The sequence below is a fragment of the Leptonotus elevatus genome, chromosome 1 (genome assembly GCF_054856555.1).
Source record: "Leptonotus elevatus isolate MCC_2025b chromosome 1, RoL_Lele_1.0, whole genome shotgun sequence".
Taxonomy (NCBI): Eukaryota; Metazoa; Chordata; class Actinopteri; order Syngnathiformes; family Syngnathidae; genus Leptonotus; species Leptonotus elevatus.
Window position 1 is genome coordinate 4548005 of NC_141239.1, and position 20388 is coordinate 4568392.

A 20388-nucleotide genomic window follows, 5' to 3' on the forward strand; every position below is an offset into this window, starting at 1 on the left:
AATAAATTTAACATTAAAACATAAGTTTCATGTGAAAACATCAATTTCACGGTATAATACCATCAATTTAACATTAAAACGTAATATGTTTCATGTGAAAACATGATAAATGTCACATTTATGTGATCAATTTTTATTTAAAACTAATAATTAATCAGAAAACAGTGTTTAGACTATCAGGGCACTAAAAAAACATTGAAAAGAAAAAGATTGACTTGACGTATATACGCTTCAATGCATTACTTTTATACTTTAAGGAACTTTTAAAAACATGACTTAAATCAAAGATTGGATTTGATACTTCAACTTGTACTTAAGTCTCTTTAAATCCCAATATCTATCTACACTTGAATGCATGTGAAGATTGATTTATTTTTGAAGTTGTTTGGATACGTGAATACTTTTGACGCCTGTACAAAAAAGGCAAACCATCAACACTTGCACTAGCGCGCCCCCTGTCGTTCGCTTGGCGCCAGATGGTAGCATCATTCAGCCTTTTCACTCCGATTGAGGTTTTTATATGGAGCATTTTCATTCCGTTTGGCCGTTCGGATTCATTCTTTTTTTATTTATTTTTTATTTTTTTAAAGAGCTCAGTATTGTTCATTCTGTAATGTCATCATCATTGCTCTTCTTTTTTTTTGTATGTGGGTGTGTATGTGTAGGTGCGTGTGTGCGTGCATGCGTGTGTGCGTGCGAGTGTGTGTGTATTCGTTAGTTCACCAAAAACCTATTAAAAAAAATCCCATACCGTTCACCTAAACCGAACACCGCTGTCAGGAGACCCGAGGAAGGACCAAAGCAAACAAAGGAAAGTCAAATCCAGCACCGACCAGACACCACCCACCGGGCCACCAACCAGAGTTCTTCACCAACCCCAGAAACATCTAAATTCCAACAAATCCAAAAAATCAGGGAGACCTCAAGAGACCAAAGGAGACACTGAGGAAAGGAAGGAAGGACAAACGAAGCAGAGGGAGATCCACAGACAGCAGCCTCCACTGATTCAATGACCTGAGGAAGAAGCAGATTGTGTCTGAGTTTCGATAGATGCTGGTGTGGTGGATCTGGCATGCATGAAAATCTCCACCAAAGAGGGAAGCCGTCGACCCCTGCCAGGACAGAGCAAGCGCAACACCTCAGGGCCCCCCAGGCCGCGGCAGCGCCAAAGGACGACCCCCGGGCCCCGCCAGGGCCACCGGCCGGGGAGAGCAAACCCAGGAGCAGGAGCGCCCCCCACCCCAACACGGCCCGCGCCCCCAACCCAACGCAGCAGGACGGGGCACTGCAGGCCCGCCAGGCACCCCACCGATCCACAGCCCCCGACCCCCAGCCCACAACTCCTGAATGAGTTCCTACATCCCGCCACTCCTTGAAAGTTGACGTAAGCCTAGACTTTTCATCCTGACCTGCATTTCCGTCCTTGTTTTCAGCATGACATCCTGCCCGCGCTCCACAAACGCTGCACGCGCCTCGCCAACCAGAACCAGCTCTCAGCACACAACGGACCACAACCCTCCTCCAGGCCATCGACCCTTGCTCCAATTAAAACCTTTATCCACTCATTCATCCTCGTTTCTGCAACCAGAACCGTGACAGATACCTTAAAACAGTGGTTCACAAGCCTGGTCCTCAGGGACCCCCATCCAGCCTGTTTCCCATGTCTCCCTCAGCAAACACAGGTGATTCAAAGGATCAGCTAATCAGCAAGTTCTAAAGAAGCCTGATAACGATCCTGCAACGTGGGTCCTCCTTCCCATGGGCTCACCACCTGTGGGAGGGGCCAAAGGGGTCGGGTGTGCAGTGAGCTGGGCGGCAGCCAAAGGCTTAAGCTAGCTCTGGGGACATGGAATGTCACACCTCTGGCGGAGAAGGAGCCCAAGCTGGTGTGTGACGGCGAGAAATTCCGACTAGATATAGTCAGACTCGCCTCCACACACAGCTTGGGTTCTGGTACCAATCCATCTCGAGAGGGGTTGGACTATCTTCCACTCTGGAGTTGCCTATGGTGAGAGGCGCAGAGCAGGTGTGGTCATCCTTATTGCCCCCCGGCTAGGCGCCTGTACGTTGGGGTTTACCAACACCATAGGCCGCAGTTCGATGATCAACTTTGTAGTCGTGTCATCGGATTTGCGGCCACATGTGTTGGACACTCGGGTGAAGAGAGGGGCGGAGCTGTCAACTAAATACCTTCTGGTGGTGTGTTGGCTGCGATGGCAGGGTAAAATGCTGGTCTGACCTGGCAGATCCAAACGTATTGTGAGGGTCTGCTGGGAACGTCTGGCAGAATCCCGTCAGAAAGAGTTTCAACACCCACCGGCAGAACTTCTCCCTTGTCCTGGGGGAGGCGGTGAACATTGAGTCAGAGTGGACCTTGTTCCGCGCCTCCATTGTTGAGGCGGCTGATCGTAGCTGTGGCCGTAAGGTGGTCGGTGCCTGTCGTGGCGGCAATCCTCGAACCCACTGGCGGAAAGGGATGCCGTCAAGCTGAAGAAGGAGTCCTATCGGGCCTTTTTGGCCTGTGGGACTCCGGAGGCAGCTGACAGGTACCGGCTGGCCAAGCGGAATGCAGTTTCGGCGGTCGCTGAGACAAAAACTCGGACATTGGAGGAGTTCGGTGAGGCCTTGGAGAAGGACTTTCGGACGGCTTCGAAGAAATTCTGGTCCACCATCCGGCATCTCAGGAGAGGAAAGGAGGGCACCATTAACACTGTGTATAGTGGAGATGGGGTGCTGCTTACCTCGACTCGGGACGTCGTGAGTTGGTAAGGAGAATACATTGAAGACCTTCTCAATTCCACTAACACGTCTTCCTTTGAGGAAGCAGAGCCTGGGGACTCTGAGGTGGGCTCTCCTATCTCTGGGGTCGTAGTCACTGAGGTGGTTGGAAAGCTCCTCGGTGGCAGGGCCCCGGGGGTGGATGAGATCCGCCCAGAGTTCTTAAAGGCTCTGGAAGTTGTGGGGCTGTCGTGGTTGACACGCCTCGACAACATCGCGTGGACATCGGGGACAGTGCCTCTGGATTGGCAGACCGGGGTGGTGGTTCCCCTTTTTAACAAGGGGGACTAGAGGGTGTGTTCCAACTATAGAGGGATCACACTCCTAAGCCTCCCTTGTAAGGGGTATTCAGGGGTGCTGGAGAGGAGAGTCCGTCGGGAAGTCGAATCTCAGATTCAGGAGGAGCAGTGTGGTTTTCGTCCCGGCCGTGGAACAGTGGACCAGCTCTACACCCTCGGCAGGATCCTTGAGGGTGCATGGGAGTTTGCCCAACCAGTCTATATGTGGTTTGTGGACTTGGAGAAAGGGTTTGACCGTGTCCCTCGGGGAGTCCTGTGGGGGGTGCTTCGGGAGTACGGGGTACCGAGCCCCCTGATACGGGCTGTTTTGTCCCTGTATGACCAGTGTCAGAGTTTGGTCCGCATTGCCGGCAATAAGTCAAATTCGTTCCCAGTGAGGGTTGGACTCCGCCAAGGTTGCCCTTTGTCACTGATTCTGTTCATAACTTTTATGGCCAGAATTTCTAAGCGCAGCGAGCCATTAAGGGGTTTCCGGTTTGGGGGCCTCAAGATTGCATCTCTGCTTTTTGCAGATGATGTGGTGCTGTTGGCTTCTTCAAGCCGTGATCTCTAACTCTCACTGGAGCGGTTCGCAACCGAGTGTGAAGCGGTTGGGATGAAAATCAGCACCTCCAAATCCAAGACGATGGTCCTCAGTCGGAAAAGGGTGGAGTGCCCTCTGCGGGTCAGGGATGAGATCCTGCCCCAAGTGGAGGAGTTCAAGTATCTTGGGGTCTTGTTCACGAGTGAGGGTACGTTGGAGCGGGAGATCGACAGGCGGCTCGGTGCAGCGTCTTCAGTGATGTGGACTCTGTATCGGTCCGTTGTGACGAAGAAGGAGCTAAGTTGAAAGGCAAAGCTCTTGATTTACTGGTCGGTCTACGTTCCTACCCTCACCTATGGTCACGAGCTGTGGGTCGTGACCGAAAGAACAAGATCCCTGATAAAAGCGGCCGAAATGAGTTTCCTTCGCAGGGTGTCCAGGCTCTCCCTTAGAGATAGGGTGAGAATCTCGGTCATCCGGGAGGGACTCAGTGTCAAGCCTCTACTTCTCTGCGTTGAGAGGAACCAGTTGAGGTGGCTCGGGCATCTGGTTTGGATGCCTCCTGGACGCCTCCCTGGAGAGGTCTTCCGGGCATGTCCCACCGGCGGGAGGCCCCGAGGACGATCTCGGACACGCTGGAGAGACTATGTCTCTCGGTCTGGCCTAGCTCCCTAGTTAGCTCTCATGACGCTCGTTTACCTGCTAAGGAGATAGCTAGCTAGCACCAGGGGCTAAAGCCACACTCCCTGACACATTTTGTCTTTAGACCCAGGATAAACAACTTTCAAAACATTTGCTTTCAAACCACAATAAATGGATTCTTATGTTTAAAAAAAATCAACATACATAAACATCTTCGTATGACTGCCTTGTTGTTTAAATGTTAACGTTTGCTTGCAAATATGTTTGATTCATGTATTTATCATATTGACCAAACTCCACATTCACAAGTGTACATTTATGCTATGGGAAGTGCTCCATCCTTTTTTGCCTTCATTAACAAACTCAAGCTTTATTTATTCAATTAGACATTACATGAGAAAAAAACTAAACAATACTGATGTGTAGAGTGTATAATATATTTTGTTCATGAATTTAACTGTTGAATTTAAGATCTTATTGTTTGATTTTAAAGCTTTAAATGGACTAGCCTCTCCGTATATTTCCAACCTTTTCTAGAAGTACAAAAATTACAACATTTTATTTGTGGCTTTGTGTTTTTTTTTAATCAATAATTTTCTTTTATACCGTTTTAAATCACGCGACGGTTTAGGATATTGATATATATTCATTTAATAACAAAAGATTCTCAAGAAAAATGTTTTCCCACCACTTTATGTAACATTTCTATAAACATACACTTGTGGAGGATGCAACGCCTGAACATGGCATCAATATAAACAACAAATAAGAATATGAAAATAAACAAAAACTGGGGATTCTTGCACATCACGTCATTTCGAATAAAAGAGGAGCGTGTACAGCAACAACAAAAAATCTATATAAATATATTTGTTTCTTCTATATAAATATATTTGTTTCTTTCCTATTTCTTCAAGCATACAAAAAAACTATTTAAAATCACTCATAAATCCTTAAAAGGAGCGTTTACAGCTTTTCCACTTAGCGCAATGAATATGACATTTGCCCATTATTCCCAAGAAAAAGGGACTTTCTCTCCAAGACGTCACGTCACTTTTCGTCTTGTCTCGCGATAGCTGCTTTTGAAAACGCGAACGTGCACGGGCGCCACATGTTGACAGCAGGAGGCGTCCGAGGGGCGCGTGGCGGCCCGCAGGAGAATGAGGAGGAGGAGGATGAGGAGGAGGAGGAGGCGGGCGCAGGTCGCCAGGGCGGAACTTGACGCTCATTGTCCGCGGGTTCCAGCGACAGTCAGAAGTCCAAACTTTTGCCAAGTCCGGAGCGGCGTCGCGGCGACTTGTGTGTTGCCTGCCGGCGGGGACGAGCGCGTGGACCGCGGCCCTACGACGCAGCGGGCGCGCGCACGGACTGAAGGACGGCGAAGTTCGGAAGAAGAAGAAGCAACAAAGCGAAGAGTCCCGTTTGCACACGGATTCTATTCCTTTTCTTCCATGTGCGCTGGAGCTACGTGGAATGAGCGGAGGCACGCGTGAGCGGGACTGAGCGCGCGACCTGTCCTCTGGGATTAGGACAAATAGCAGGAGACGAACATGGAGAACTTCTTCCAAGAGGTAACAAACACTGGCCAGATGTCTTTTCATTGTCCTCCACTTTTCGCAGCACCCTAGACTGGTCGCCAGTCTCCCCTCCCCAAAAACAATATGACAGATACCGCCTGATACCGTATCACCGTATCGGTACTCACCGACCCCTAACATCAAATTAAATGCTGAAGGGACTTAATTGAGGCTACACGGATTTCTGACAGGTCTATAGACGCCAAATCCCAGCATCATCCCTGATAGACAAATGGCAGCGGATTGGTCACAATTCAATGTTGGCTCATCAAAAAGTATGGAATGGTCGCCAGTCAGTGCCGAGGCACATGTAGGCATTGCGGACTGGTCGCCAAATTAATGTCAGGGCACAGAAGTGACCAAAAACGGACGGGAACAGGAAAACATCGCTTTCAAAGTGAGCATCAACACTGCTTCGATAAATGCTGATGATGCGATTCTGAAAAAAAAAAATCCCCATCGCAATCATTTTTGACTGATATTGAAATCACACTTAATGAAACATTTATTCATTGAACTTTCAACTTCTAAAATTGAACTACTCAAAAACCTCCATCATGACTTTTTTTTCGAAAACAGGACATTATTTCAAATGGACAGTTCACAAACAAATTAATTATTTTTAGTTACTACTTTGGTCTGTAATTTGAGGAGAGTGGCCAAAATATTGATTATTGTTTCCCAAAGGAAAAGCAATTGGTTTATTTTGGTTCAAAACAAAGCTAAACAAAAATCCGCTTTCACGGAGGACCACAGAAATCTTAGAATTTTTACTGTTAAGGAGTTGAAATTCCGGGCATTTGGACAATTTTAAATGAAAAAAGATCTGAACTAATTATCAGTTATCAAAAATAATTAGTGATTCATTTGATAATTGATTAGTTCTCGATCTTGATTAATCGCTGCTCCTTTAATATATATTTGTATTTTTTGGACGGGTTGTCACTCCCAGAGGTCAATGCTAATTTTCTATTAGCATTTCCATCGCATTTTTTATTGACTTTAGCATTAGCGGTCGCAATGTTTCTAAAACAAAAACGAAACACCTTGTATTTAAATGACAATGTGTTAAATTGTTTTCGTTCGACAGTCAAGTCCGACTGGGGCGCCATTAATTAGCTTCAAGCTCGCTCGGGGTCAGCGCAGTCGCTATAACGGCCGCACGGCATGGTGCGTTCAGGGTCCTTTCACAACATCGGGAACTTGTTAGGCACCACAACGTTGTGCACAAAAATCGTTTCTCTTTGATTATAATGCTTTTAAAATCGCGAGAAGCCAAAATCAAGGTGACATTTTGGTGAATTGCTCATCCCTTTGATGATGATGATGATGATGATGATGATGATGATGATGATAGAGTAAATGTAGTTTTTGTGAATGCAAAACGTTGTTGTGGTAAGGATCGCGTTGTTCGCCGTCGATTCTCTGGCGTTTCCCCTCCTCGCCAACTTGACTTGAGTTATTAATGGTCACATGACTTTGTTCAACTTTGAGTGGACTTGATTGTGCTTGTGTTGCTTTTTTTCCGTGTTGGCGTTCAACTTTATTTGTCGAGACGTGGAACGACGAGCGCATCTGAAAAACGACAACACGTTTGAGCTGAAGGCCACTTTGACTGCATTTGTCCTCGTTTGAAAGAGAGACTACAATTTTGTGAATATCATTTTTTCAAGTGCTCTTCCATTTACACCATTGATTAATCCAGTCATTGGCTAAAAGTTGATTTTGCATTTTTGAAATGCAATCATGTGAGGCGAGGGGCAAATTTGTCGTTTTGTGCAGAAAATGATGATTTGTTTGCACATTAATCCTAAGGATCTGAAGCAAGAGTTATACGGAAGAGTGAAGAGAGAACAAAAAAAAGTTTGGCAGAATTCTGACTTCAATCTCAGAATTTGCACTTTAAAGTGAGAATCCTGCCAAGCTTTTTTTTTTTCTCTCTTCACTGGCCCTAATCCTCTTCTGTAAATCAACATTGTGTAATGTTTAGCACCCTCGAGTCAACTTCTGCTTTGCTCTCGCAATCTTTTACTAGTTTTTTTTTTTTTTTTTTACTGGCTTCTCCCACCAGCCACCCTTGCTGGCCACTAGGGGTGCCCTCGAGGACCGAGTTTGCCCACCCCTGCTCTAAGATAGACAAGTGTGATCGTCTTCTCGGCACGCCGCCGGCGTCGGGGCGGCGCTTGCAGTTGAACAGCTTTATTTATTTTCAGTTGTTAAAAATAAACATTGTCAAAGAATGCTGATGTGATTTTTTTAATTTATTTTTTAATGTCGATAAGAATCACCGTAAAACCGTGTTTTTTTTTCTCAGACCATAATCGTACACCAAACTCCACCTGGCCGCTCTTGTTAGCTGCTGTGTTCCATCTAAAATAACATTAATATTCCCTTCTTTAATGAATTCCGAAACGATTTCTGTTTGGTCGTCCCCCCCAAACATACCTTACTTTATCGTCCGACATTGCTTTGTAATGCATATCCGGTCAAAACGTGCAACGTGTATTCCGTCTTGCCAGCGGTTATTCACAAAACCGGTTTCCATAGCCAAAAATCGCATTTTCCATTTTTCGATACGCTTGAAAATCCACCCCCATTAAGCGAAAAAACGTTTTTTTTTTCTTCCATTTTTTCCATTCAGTTTTATTTTCACATTTCTTGTTTATACAGTTTATACACTTTTCTCATCAATGTATTTACATTTTCTCACATTTATCTCTTGTTTAAACATTTCATACATTTGACTAAATAGGTACATTAGAGTAAAAAAAAAAAAAATGCAGGCAAACTCGCATTCTAAAAAATACACGCAACAGCGAGGCCGTGAAAAGTGAACCGCGTTATAGCGGGGGAACACCGTATACAAGGCGGTAAGCCACCCATGCCTATTAACAATTTATACCGAGGGGGAAAAAGTGCTTCATCTGCGATAAAGTCGGTGAACTGCGAAACAGGGGGGCTTTCTTCATTGTAAAGGTTAAGGATTTACTTAGGAAGTGGGTCAAAGATTAAGGACTTGAGAAGGCGGATTGTCCTAATAAGTGGACCAGTCGTCGTTCTTTTGTCTCGTGTTGCGTAAATATCAGCAGTCATCTTGTTGTTAAACATTTCTTTGGTACCGCACGGCTGCGGGTGCAACGGTTTTGCTGAAGCCACCCGACCGGTTTTTGTCCTGCGGTCTAACGGTTTCCACTGAACAAAACTTGGAAACTCTTCCCGCTTCCTGCCCGCCGGCCGGCTCTTCAAATCTCACGTGACGGAGACGAGGCGCCGGGCAAACTTTGGTCTGGTTTCCCTCGCCGGCGTCACGAGAATGAGAGAGAGAGAGAGAGAGAGAGAGAGAGAGAGAGAGAGAGAGAGAGAGAGAGAGAGAGAGAGAGAGAGAGAGAGAGAGAGAGAGAGAGAGAGAGAGAGAGAGAGAGAGAGAGAGAGAGAGAGAGAGAGAGAGAGAGAGAGAGAGAGAGAGAGAGAGAGAGAGAGAGAGAGAGAGAGAGAGAGAGAGAGAGAGAGAAGGAAAGGAGGGGAAGAAAAAAAAGGCTGGGAAGAAAATGGTTGACTGCGGTTTCAAATATCAGCCGCCTGCTTCACTAATCGGCGTGGAAACAAAGAAGTCAGGGAGAGGAAAAAGCAGGGATTGAAAACCCGACTAGACCTTTTAGAACTGGCCTTTGGTTTTGTAACTAGACTAAAAAGTATTGCGCTACCTTCTGGACTGGACTGAACGAAGAGGTCAGGCGGGGGGAAAAAAGCCAGACGAGTGCAAGAAACTGGAAGGAACACTCAAATATATCGAAGCACTTTCAGGAACATTTTCTAAATCGGACTCTAATGTGGTGATGCTGACCTAACTTAACTACTGGGCTAGACTACCGATTTACAACTAACTTCAGACCGGGACTTAAATGTATGTGACCCATTCAGAACGGAACTTTAATGTTTAGGACTTAAAACAAGTTTCAGTACTGAAGTAAAGTTTTTTGCTTCAGAACAGAACTCAAGACGGGAAACTTTCAGAACAGATCTAAAGGTTTAGGACTTTTTTCAGAACTAAACTTTTAATGCTAGCTTCAGAACTGAAGTAAAAGTTGGGAACTTGTTTCAGAGTTGAACTAAAGATTGAGTAGCATTTCAGAACCAAACTAAAGTTTTGCGATTTTTGTTTCAGAGCTCGTTCAAAGGGTTAGAAGAAGCTGTTTCAAAACTGAATCGAATGTTTTAGTACCAGCTTCAGTACTCAACTAAATGTTTAGGACTTCTTCGGGACTGGACTAAGGGTTTAGGTCAGGACTTGTTTCAGAAGTGAGGTAAAGGTTTAGTGATAGCTTAAGAAGTCAACTTAAGGTTTGGAAATGGTTTCAGAACAGATCTTCTCATACTAGCTTCAGGACTGAAGTAAATGCTGGCACCTTGTTTGAAAGTTGAACTCAATGTTTGGGAACATTTCAGAACCAAACAAAAGTTTTGCGATTTGTTTCAGAGCTCGTTCAAAGGTTTCGAAACTGAACCTAACGTTTTTAGTACGAGTACTCAACTAAAGGCTGAGGACTCGCTTCAGAACAGGTCTGAGTAATTGAGACCAGATGGGTTGGTCAGCCTCTGAGAAATACACAACAAAGATTCTGCACAATCATTTCTTGAGTGGAAAAGCAGCTGCGGAGTGTGCGTGCGTGCGCGTGCGTGCGTGCGTGCGTGCGCACGCGCGTGTGTGCACATGTTGACACACTTACGCCTTTTGGACATTTGTAGGGTGTGTTTATATTTGAACTTTTCAAACTGTGTGGACTGGAGGGGCGGGGCGTGTTCAGCGTCACCTGAGGACCAATCAGACAGAAAGCTGGCCTCAGGTGTGTATGTGTGTGTGTGTGTGTGTGTGTGTGTGTGGCGCACACACGTGTGTGCGTGTACACATCACAGCTTACTGATCCTCCCCCAAAAAACATTTCAGTTTGGTTGTTGAGAGCTAAAACAGGACCTAAGATCAGGAACTAGATACAAGACTCGGTATTAGAAAACGGTGTCAAAGACTCTGTGGTGGTTTCAGAAGTGCATTCATTAGATGAGCTTTTAAACTGAACTAGTGACTGGATTTGATCATTGAGACAATCTTCTGGACAGGACTTGAGACTTGAGGCAAAATTCTGGACTGGAGTTATGGCTGGACCTCAGATGAGCTTCTGAACTAGACTTTATACTGGACTTGAGATGAGTTTTAGAACTGGATTTAAGAATGTATTTGAGACAGACTTCTGGACTGGGCTTGAGATGAGATTCTGGTTTTAAGACAAACTTCCGAACTGGACTTAACATTGGACATGAGACTTGAGACAAACTTTTGAACTGGACTTATGGCTGGACTTGAGCTGAGTTTCTGAACTGGACTGAAGGTCTGGGCTTTAAACAAACTTCTGGACTGGCCTTGATATGAATGAATGAAATGGCCTTAAGACAAACTTGTAAACTGGACTTAAAACTGGACCACATGCCTTGATGTGAGCTTGGGGACTGGACTTGAGACTGGGGGGGAAAAAAACTTCTGAACTGGACATAAGACTAGACTTGAGACTAGCTTTGACTGCGCTAAAAGTTTAGTAAAGATTCCAAATTTGACTAAATCCTGAAACTAGTTTGAGAACTAGATGGGAGACTTGAGATTATAGCTTGCCCCCCCCCCCCCCCACACTTCAATCCAATTTCAGATTTTAATCAATTTTTTGGGGTTTGTCTCCCTCCAATCTTGTTGGGGTATCTACAACACCGCCCCCCCCCCCACCCACCGGATACAAAAAAAAAAAAGTCCTCTTACTGTGTAGTGAAATACAGGTAACTTATTTTAGCTCTCAGCTGTTAGCAGCCTGGAGGACCTCAGAGAGCAGGAAGACCCGAGCTGAGGTTAAACTGGAAAGTTTACAACTCGCTGCTCCAGCGGACCGATCAGGAGATGTCTACCACATCCTGTCTCCTCCTACTTTTGCTGTGAAAACTGTTTGAAAAAAAAATTGACGTTTGCTTTTGATTGCCGGCGGAGCGAGAAGGCTGGCCGCCGGCCTCCCGGGAGAACTCCTGCAGCCGTGGCTACGGCCCGGCGGGAAATCAAAACCGCGTCTGCCGCTTTTATTTCCATTTCCTGCTGTGGTCGCAGGTGGGAATTTGCTCCCAAAACACTCGTTTCATTTGTGACGCGCGATACCGAACTCGCGTGATGAGGTCATCGGTGTATAAGGTGCAATAAGCGTGTTTTGTGTGCGTGCGATAGCAAACGTGTAATTGTGTGTCTTTGCGTGTTTGTGTGAGTGTCTTTTTTGTGAGAATGTGTGCATTTGTCAGTGAGTGTCTGTTGTGTGAGCGTGATGAATATGAGTGTGTGTGTGTGTGCATTTGTGCACGTGTGTCACTGTGAGTGTGTTCGAGTGTGTATGGTGTTTGTGTATGAAAGTGTTGATTTTTAAGTGTGCACAAGTGGATGTGAGTGCTTTTGCGTGTGTGTTTGTTGTTTAAGAAGGGAGTGTCTGTGTGTGTGTGTGGGGGGCGGGGGGGGCACAAGTTACAACCTATCAGATTGGACGCTAGCCCAATAGCCACTTCCTGGAAGACAAAACAGCAGCCGAGCCCAAAGCAAAATAAACAAATCTCCATTAGCGCTAATTAGCTTCCTGTGCTATGCTATGCTGCTTGTGTGTGTGTGTGTGTGTGTGCGTGTGTGTGGGCTTTGCAAGTGTACACAAAGTTGCTGACTGACGCGCTGCCTAAAATGCAATTGGTTTTATTTTCTTCCCGGCAGTGGTAAGCCAAAAAGGAAGGCGGTTTCTTTCTCCTTCCGTTTGTATTTTATTCTCAGCTTCCAATTGCGCCGAGAGCAACTTTTATTCATGCGCAGCTTTTGAGCATCGCTCCATTCGAGTTTCATTTGGACTCGGAGGCCTGCAGTCAATGTGCTCGTCCATAAACGATGACGCTGCAATCATTTTCAACATCTTTTAGCGGTTGAATTTCGCACACATTTACAGTTTTTAACAACTTCATCATCATCTGCCTTTAGCTTAGCGAGTTAGCTTCTGTCTTTCTCTTCTTGACTTACTGTTGACTATAGTTGAGTTAATGGACTTGTGATTTTAGTGATGATGTGCGTGGGCCGATGACCAGTTTGATGGTTTAGCCTGTTTTTCCAAAATGAAGGTTTCAGTAAGTGAAGACTGACTGTCACCGGTAATGATCTTCTGTACCAAATATTCGACATTTTGTTTTCAAAACAAAATAGCTTGTTGTTGTTGTTTTTATTTACCCCAATATTACTGTGATTCTTCTGCTCATGGTTATCATACCGTCTTTTGCACTTGAGTCCGAGTCATGCGAGGATTCCGCCCGACACAAGCATAAAACATAATCTTATTTTGTGAATTTGTCAACGTGATAAATAGTTGTAGCATAGATGGTTTGAATCTGTTGAGTTGTTAAACAGAAAGGATACGAGGACTTGCATTTGAACACACCGTACAACAACAAATGAAGCAATCGGACCTTTCACACTGCAGCAACAACAGCAAGTAAATTAATACTTATATTACAGCTCTTATTTATATTTATAGCGTGGAAGTGCCGAAGCAGAGGAAACATTTTTGACTGGCGAGTAGCGCGTACAATACGTTCAAAAGTACTCACAAATATGTTCAAACATACTCGAGTAAGCAAGTACAGTCAATTTCAATTCAATTATATCATTTATTTCCTTCATTTGTATAAAAAAAAAAAAAAGACAATATAATATAAAATTTCTGTAGAAATTGGGTGGGAATGCTGAAAAGCGGAACGCTAAGATTTTGAATGCACGTGCTTATGAAGTAAATTGAAAGATAAATGACTAAAGTGGCTAACATGTGTTCCAAGCGTGGCTTGAACCCAGGTTCTTCATGGTGGAAGGCAACGTGACTTGTTTGAAATCATGGCTAATGGCGTATTTTTTTTTGACGTGTCATCTGATGCTGAAAGCTAGCATACATTTAATAATTTCATTAAAATTATAATGCCGTTTTTGATATGGCAGTCAGTTGCTATACATGTATATCACTTAGCATGCATTTGCAATGTACAGTCGAAGGTGGGATTCGAACCCGCCACCTACGGGTATCAGACCGCAGCAGTATCAGGTGGTAATGATAAGTTGTATGTATGGAAGTGGTCGTTAGAAAAATGTCAATGTCTGTCCCATTGAAAATGAATGTTTATTTTTTATTTTTTATTTTTTTTAATATATATATATATATATAAAAAAAAAAAAAAGAGCAATGATGACGACATTTCCAAATGAACAATACTGAGCTCTTAAAAAAAAAAGAAAAAAAAAGAAAATGAATGTTGAAAAGTTGATATTTATCGTGAAATTGTGCCAACACTGTAAGTAATGTGAAATCAGACCATATATACCCCGGGAATTATGAATTTTTGAAGCAAGTGTAACGGTGTAAATCGAATTATGTAGGAGTTTTTACACGGCAAAAAAGTGTGGAGAATAAAAATCACAATAACAAAATGTTGAATGAAAAGGAGCAGAAAGAAGACAAATCTTATTTTCTCTGCCCTGTAATACCACATGATATGCGCAAATAATACCTAGTGGCATTATGGGAAAATATGCCATGTTTGTAGCATTTAGCCTACAAGTACATTCTAACATAGTCGCAACTAGCGAGTTTGTTTGAACGTACTCGCCAGTCAAGAATATTGACTCCACATTGGCAGTTACACGCTTCCGTACTTATGTGGAAATTGTGCAAAAGCATTTAATTCCATGTTTTATGCCGGTGTGATTGACTTTCACGTATTGCACTAGCGTGTGTGCGCGCGTCTGCGCGTGTTGCTCCCAGCATGCCGATTTGTGTTCAACAAGCTCGCTGCGTGTCTTCTTGTGCGGAACAATTGGTATTCGGAGCTAATTTCCTCTTTCCCAAAAAGTTCAACGCGCGCAGCTGGACAGCACATGGTGAAACCGGCCTGACTGCCAGACCTCAAAACACACACGCACACGCACACGCACACGCACACGCACACTTACGCACTTGTGTAAACAGAGTTGAAAGCGGGGCGAAGAAAGTAGGTCAGTTGTTCGTTTAAAAGCTCGTTAGCGCAGCAAAGTTGGTCAAGTCCGCTCGGGTCACAGTCAGGTCGTTACTCTTGTGTGCATTCAGGCTTTCTACTTCTTTTGAAGCCGCAGCACAGAAGCTAAGTCTAAATTAAGCTAAGAGCGTGAAAGAAGTATGCATGTATGACTGTTACTTGTTAAAAAAACTAACAGATCATGCCATCTTTAATCACTTCAACGTGTGAATGGAGCGGAGCTACATATGCTGCTAAGCTGAGCTAAGAGCGTAGAAGCAACATGCTAATGTTTGTTTACACAATTGTTTGTAAAGAGATGACAAGTAGCTGCTGATGCTAAGCTAACAGCATTAAATTCCACTGCATGTCACGAAAGTCAAACGACAAAAGTAATCTTTGCTCAAACGATGTTTATGAAGAGATGACAAGTAGCTACATAAGCTAAGCTAACAGTGTAAAAGGAGCATTTTTGTTCCTTTAAAAAAAAAAAAAGTATTTTTACTTGGAGTTAAAGTGATCTTTGCTCACACAATCATATTCACGAAGACATGACAAGTAGTAGCTAATGCTAAGCTAACAGTGTACAACTAACATTCTTGTGTCATTACGTGAATGCCTCTTTACATTGAGCTAAAGTCCTCTTTGCTCACAAAAGTGTTGGCAAATAGCCATTGATGCTAAGCTAAGCTAACAATGTAAAAAATAACATGCTTGTACAAGTGTTTTTCTTTTCATAAAGGTTTCTTTACATGGAGTTAAAGTCATCTTTGCTTTGTAAAGAGGAGACAAGTAGTGGCCATTGGCCAATGCTAAGCTAAGCTAGCAGTGTAGACAAAATTGTTTTTTTTAATGGAACAGAGACTCAGTAGAAGAAAACAAGTCGAGCGGCAATGAAAAAGTGTAAATTGCAGAAAGGCTGATGATCCTCTTTCAGGCCACCCAAATGCAACCAAGCCGCCGCCACAACATTCCATTGTGCCAATGGCCGACAAAACCTTTTTGTTGCCTGTTGTTGCTGTTTGCATGTTGGAATAAAAGGACAACAAGGAAGTTGCCCGGCAAGCATCAGAGGGATTTAAAGAAGCTCAACCCGTTTCACACAAATCTCTTTTTTTTCTGTGTTATTGGATTTGGGGGCTCAGAGTTGGGTAGGACAGGTTTAGGGCCGGTTAGGTTTAGAGATTTAGATTAGTTAGCTTTAGTCCGGTTTCAATCACGCTTGTTAGTTGTTGTCATAGTTAGTCAACCTCATTCCGTTTTTATTTAGTCCATTTTTAGTCGACTATAAATCTAGCATTTTAGTCCAAGAAAACAATTTTATTTGTCTAGTTTTAGTCAACAAAAACTGCCAACGTTTTAGTCTAGTTTTAGTCAGGACAAACATTTAGCCCCTGTATTTTTTTTAAGCAGATAATGTTGAATATTTTGGATCTAGAATTATTTCACAAAATGTTCTCTCATCTTTTTGATGAAAAATGAGCTAGTGAATTAGCCAGCATTAGTTAGCGGTCGGATTAGCATGTAGCACTCACTAGCTGCAGATTTGAAAAGGGGTGTGACCGTGTCACTGTGACAGATGAGCAGAGGCGAGATTTTACAAAATCATATCATTTTCATCTCCCTTTTCTTCATGAACTAAAATGTCCATAGATTTTAGTCCAGTTTTTATGACGTGAAGTACATTTTCATCTCGTCTTCACTAGTCGACGAAAATGCAGACTAATTTAATCCCAGTTATTGTTTATTAACGAGGGTTTTAGTCTAGTCTAGTGAAAAATTTAATAATTTTCTCGTTGACGAAATTAACACTAGGAGGTGCTGACGGTTCTCATTTGAGAGAAACTTGCCACACTCTCTCAAACCCTCTTTATGCTCTCAAAACATTTTTATTGTCGCATTAGGGCGATAGAAATGCCTGATGATACTCAACATTTCAAGACATAGAGGTCAGGATAATTAAATTCAAGTTTATTGATCAGATTCAGGTCCATATGACAAACATACAGCCCATTATAGAAAAAAAAAAAAAAACCCATTTCAACCTCAACAAGCAAGACATTGGTGCCAATACGACCAGAAATGGGATCCATATCGTACAGCACTGAACTTGGGATTTGTCAACAATAGGTCGGATCTCAAACGATGTCACGTTTCCCTCATTAATATGCATGAGTGGGACAAAATGACAGCGTAGGACACACGCGCACACATCAGTTTTCGTAGAAAGGTACGATTTCTTGTATGATTGTTGCCACTCCGTTGCGGTCTAGAGGACTGCTAAATATCGTGTTGGTCGCTAATTTTCACAAAAACGATTTTCATTTTGTCGCTTTTATCGAGTTACTTTTTTTTAAAGCTTACACTGATCAACGAGCATGTTGTTGTATAGCTTAGGGTTCTTCTATAGCGTTGATACTTTATATTAATTTTTGCATCTAAGCAGCAATGGCTTCCGTTGGTAAACTTTTTGGTGCATTTACACCATGATGTTATAGTAGCTAGCAAATAGCAAAGCCTAGCATGTTGTAGCAGGAAGCTAGCAAGGCTAACGCTGGGAAAGCAGACGATGGCCCATTTCCACCCATGAAATGTAGTGAGCACATAAAGGTGTCTTCGGTGAAAAATTTCACGTAAATGGCTGCCGTTGAATTGTACATGCTTGAACCCAGCGGAGACATTCCTCTGGAAACTCCCATCATTCGATCCCGGTCACAACAACGGCAGTCACATAGCGGCAGACGCCAAAGCAGCAGAGGTTTGGTGTAACCATAATACGTCTGTTAAGTACATTTGTGGTGAAATAACGAGTCAGTTCACAAGTTTTGCCTCGTACCAATGACACTCTCTCAGTCGCCTGCCTGTGTTCCTTGTCCGAAAATCAACTGGCCACGCCCACGCGCTGTATTTTTGGCGTAATTGTAAACTGTCCTCTTGTATGAAATGACACCATTTTGTGAGCCATTCAGCCTGCACATGAATCTACCTCAGATGTCTCATTAAACCCTCAAATGAACAGAACAATTCACCGGCATAATCCACCTGGGCTTATTTAACTCATTCATTGCCATTGACGGCTATAGACGTCAAAAATTCATTTGAAGTATTTCTATTAGTTAAACTTTTTTTTTCTACTTTTGTTAACAAGTGTGAAAACCTAGATTTTTTTTTATTGTACATTTAGAACAAATATAAAATGTGTGATTAATCGTGAGTTAACTAGTGAAGTCATGCGATTAATTACAATGAAAAAAACAATAATCACCTGGCGCCCCGAATTTTTTAAGATTATTAAAAATTCGGGGCGTCAGGTGATTTAAAATTTGTAATTGTAATTAATTTTAATTAATCACCCGGCCCCCCGAATTTTTAAATAATTTTTCTTTTTTTAATCTTTAAAAAAAAAGAAAAGATTATTAAAAATTCAGGCCGTCAGGTGATGACATTTTTTAATTGTAATTAATCGCATGACTTCACCAGTTAACTCACGATTAACAGGTTGCAAACACGCGATCCTTATAAATATAAATGAGACAAATGAACTCCTTTGTACTCCGATTGGCACATCCATTCCGTGCACACGACAGCTCGACATGTTGATAAATTGGGAAACGACTATTGATCCCACATCTGCTGCCTGGATAACCATAAAGAAGTGTTTCGTTTTAGAGAAGACGGGGATAGCGTAAGGGGTGAGACTAAGGTGTCCAAGATGGCCGCCATCGGGGTAAAAATAGGACGCTAAGGATGTTGTCCAACAGGCCGGAAAAGTGACATGAAAGGTTCTTTTGATGGCGTTCACTTTTCTGGCCTATACAGGATTTGTCTGTTTGTCTTCCAACTTCCTAACTTCCTGTCTTTGTTGTTTCACGCGGTTGCCCTGAAACGGGAAGATAAGTTTTCTCGCGCACGCTAGCTTACTGTCGCTTTCAACAACCAGCCAAAGAAAACGCAGGCCAAAAGTCAACTGCTTTCTTTTTTTGATGTGCACGTACAATCTGAATCAAACTACTCTGTCATGCGCAAGATTTTATTTACGTCCAAACAAAAATCGTCCAGGTGCAACAATTAATCATTTAGTTGTCGATTATCAACGTAAACCGACAACTTCTTTGAAAATCAATGAATCAAGCAGACTGATTATCTTGGAGTTCCAAAGAAAGCCTTTCGCAGACATTTGCTTTTACTGGAAAACGACGACCAACATTCTCGCCGATTTTCTGACGGATGTTAAAGCCCGAACCTGCAAATGAACCATAATCAACTTGTTTGTACGTTCTCTGCAATGTCGATTTAAAATAATGTCCTGTTTTTCGGAATAATAATCAACCGATTAATCGATGTATTAAAATCATCATATGATATGTTGATGAAGGTTGTGTTTGTTTCCATTTTCACATTTAAACTTCCTTAATTCACCTTTAAATATTAAAATCAGAAAATAAGATATTTAAGAGGCAAATCTACCAATCCAATTTGGACCTTGCACAACAAAAATGCAAAATATAAAATGGATCCTGATGCTGATATCCTCCCAGACTATAGGAGGCAGTGATGAGCATCTACCGCATATGAAGAACACTTCAGCACAATAAAAGTAGAAAACAATTAAATTGTTTTCTATCTACAACAGTTTGGGGGTGAATAGTGTGAAAACATGAAAAGTAGAAAACACTGACAGCGATTGTGCGTCGGCCGTGTTTTTCTGCGTTGCGTATAAATCGTCTCGTCAGTGCGCGATACGGAAAGCGTGTTGTCAGTAGTGGTGCAACGTATCACAAAAGTCACGGATCGGATCGGATCACGGATTTGAGTCACGGATCGGATCGTTTTTCGGATCAGCAAAAAAAAAAAGAAAAGATAAATAGTACTTTGTCTTCATTTATTTTGTAAAGTGCTTTTTCCATTAAATAAAAAAAAAATCCATTCAAAATGTCTAATAAAGGATTTAGGAACACAACTTTTAACTCATTCACTGCCATTGATGGCTATAAATGTCGAAAATTTATTTGAACAATTTCTATTAGTTTAACATTTCTTTCCACTTTTGTTAACAAGAGTATGAAAACCTAGAAAAAAAAAAATTGAGCATTTAGATCAGGTATAAAATTTGTGATTAATCGTGATCGTGAAGTAGTGAAGTCATGCGATTTAATTACGATAACACATTTTAATCGCCTGATACCCCTAATTTTTTTTATAACCTTTTCTTTTCTTTTTTTTTATCCAGCCAGCCGCTGCGTCACATGCACAAAAACACGCACACAGGTCAGCGGGGGCGGCGGTTTGGGAAAGTGTTGCCCTTCACGTTGCCTGCCAGGCTCCTGCCTAATGTGTTTTTCCCCCTCTGTCGCCTCGGCAACGGCGTGTAGATCACCTGATCAACGACCTGAACTTTGAACCCGACTTTGTTAATAATCAACATGCACAGCAGCTGTTCAGCTCCTTAACACTTGACTCCGATTGATTAATTATGAATGAG

At 42.9% G+C, this 20388-nt stretch overlaps 1 protein-coding gene across 2 annotated transcripts in view; it reads left to right on the forward strand.

Annotated features, from left to right (window-relative positions):
- Nucleotides 1-5452: 5452 nt before the first annotated feature.
- Nucleotides 5453-20388, forward strand: part of myo10 (myosin X) — a 79386-nt gene continuing 64450 nt past the window's right edge. The window contains exon 1 of one of the 2 annotated variants that reach the window (XM_086074241.1): nt 5453-5813. In XM_086074241.1, the coding sequence (XP_085930367.1) occupies nt 5793-5813 (21 nt within the window). In that variant the 5' untranslated portion in view covers nt 5453-5792. Of the gene's footprint in view, nt 5814-14888; nt 14908-20388 lie in introns of those variants that run through there. The other variant, XM_086074257.1, reaches the window with a different exon arrangement.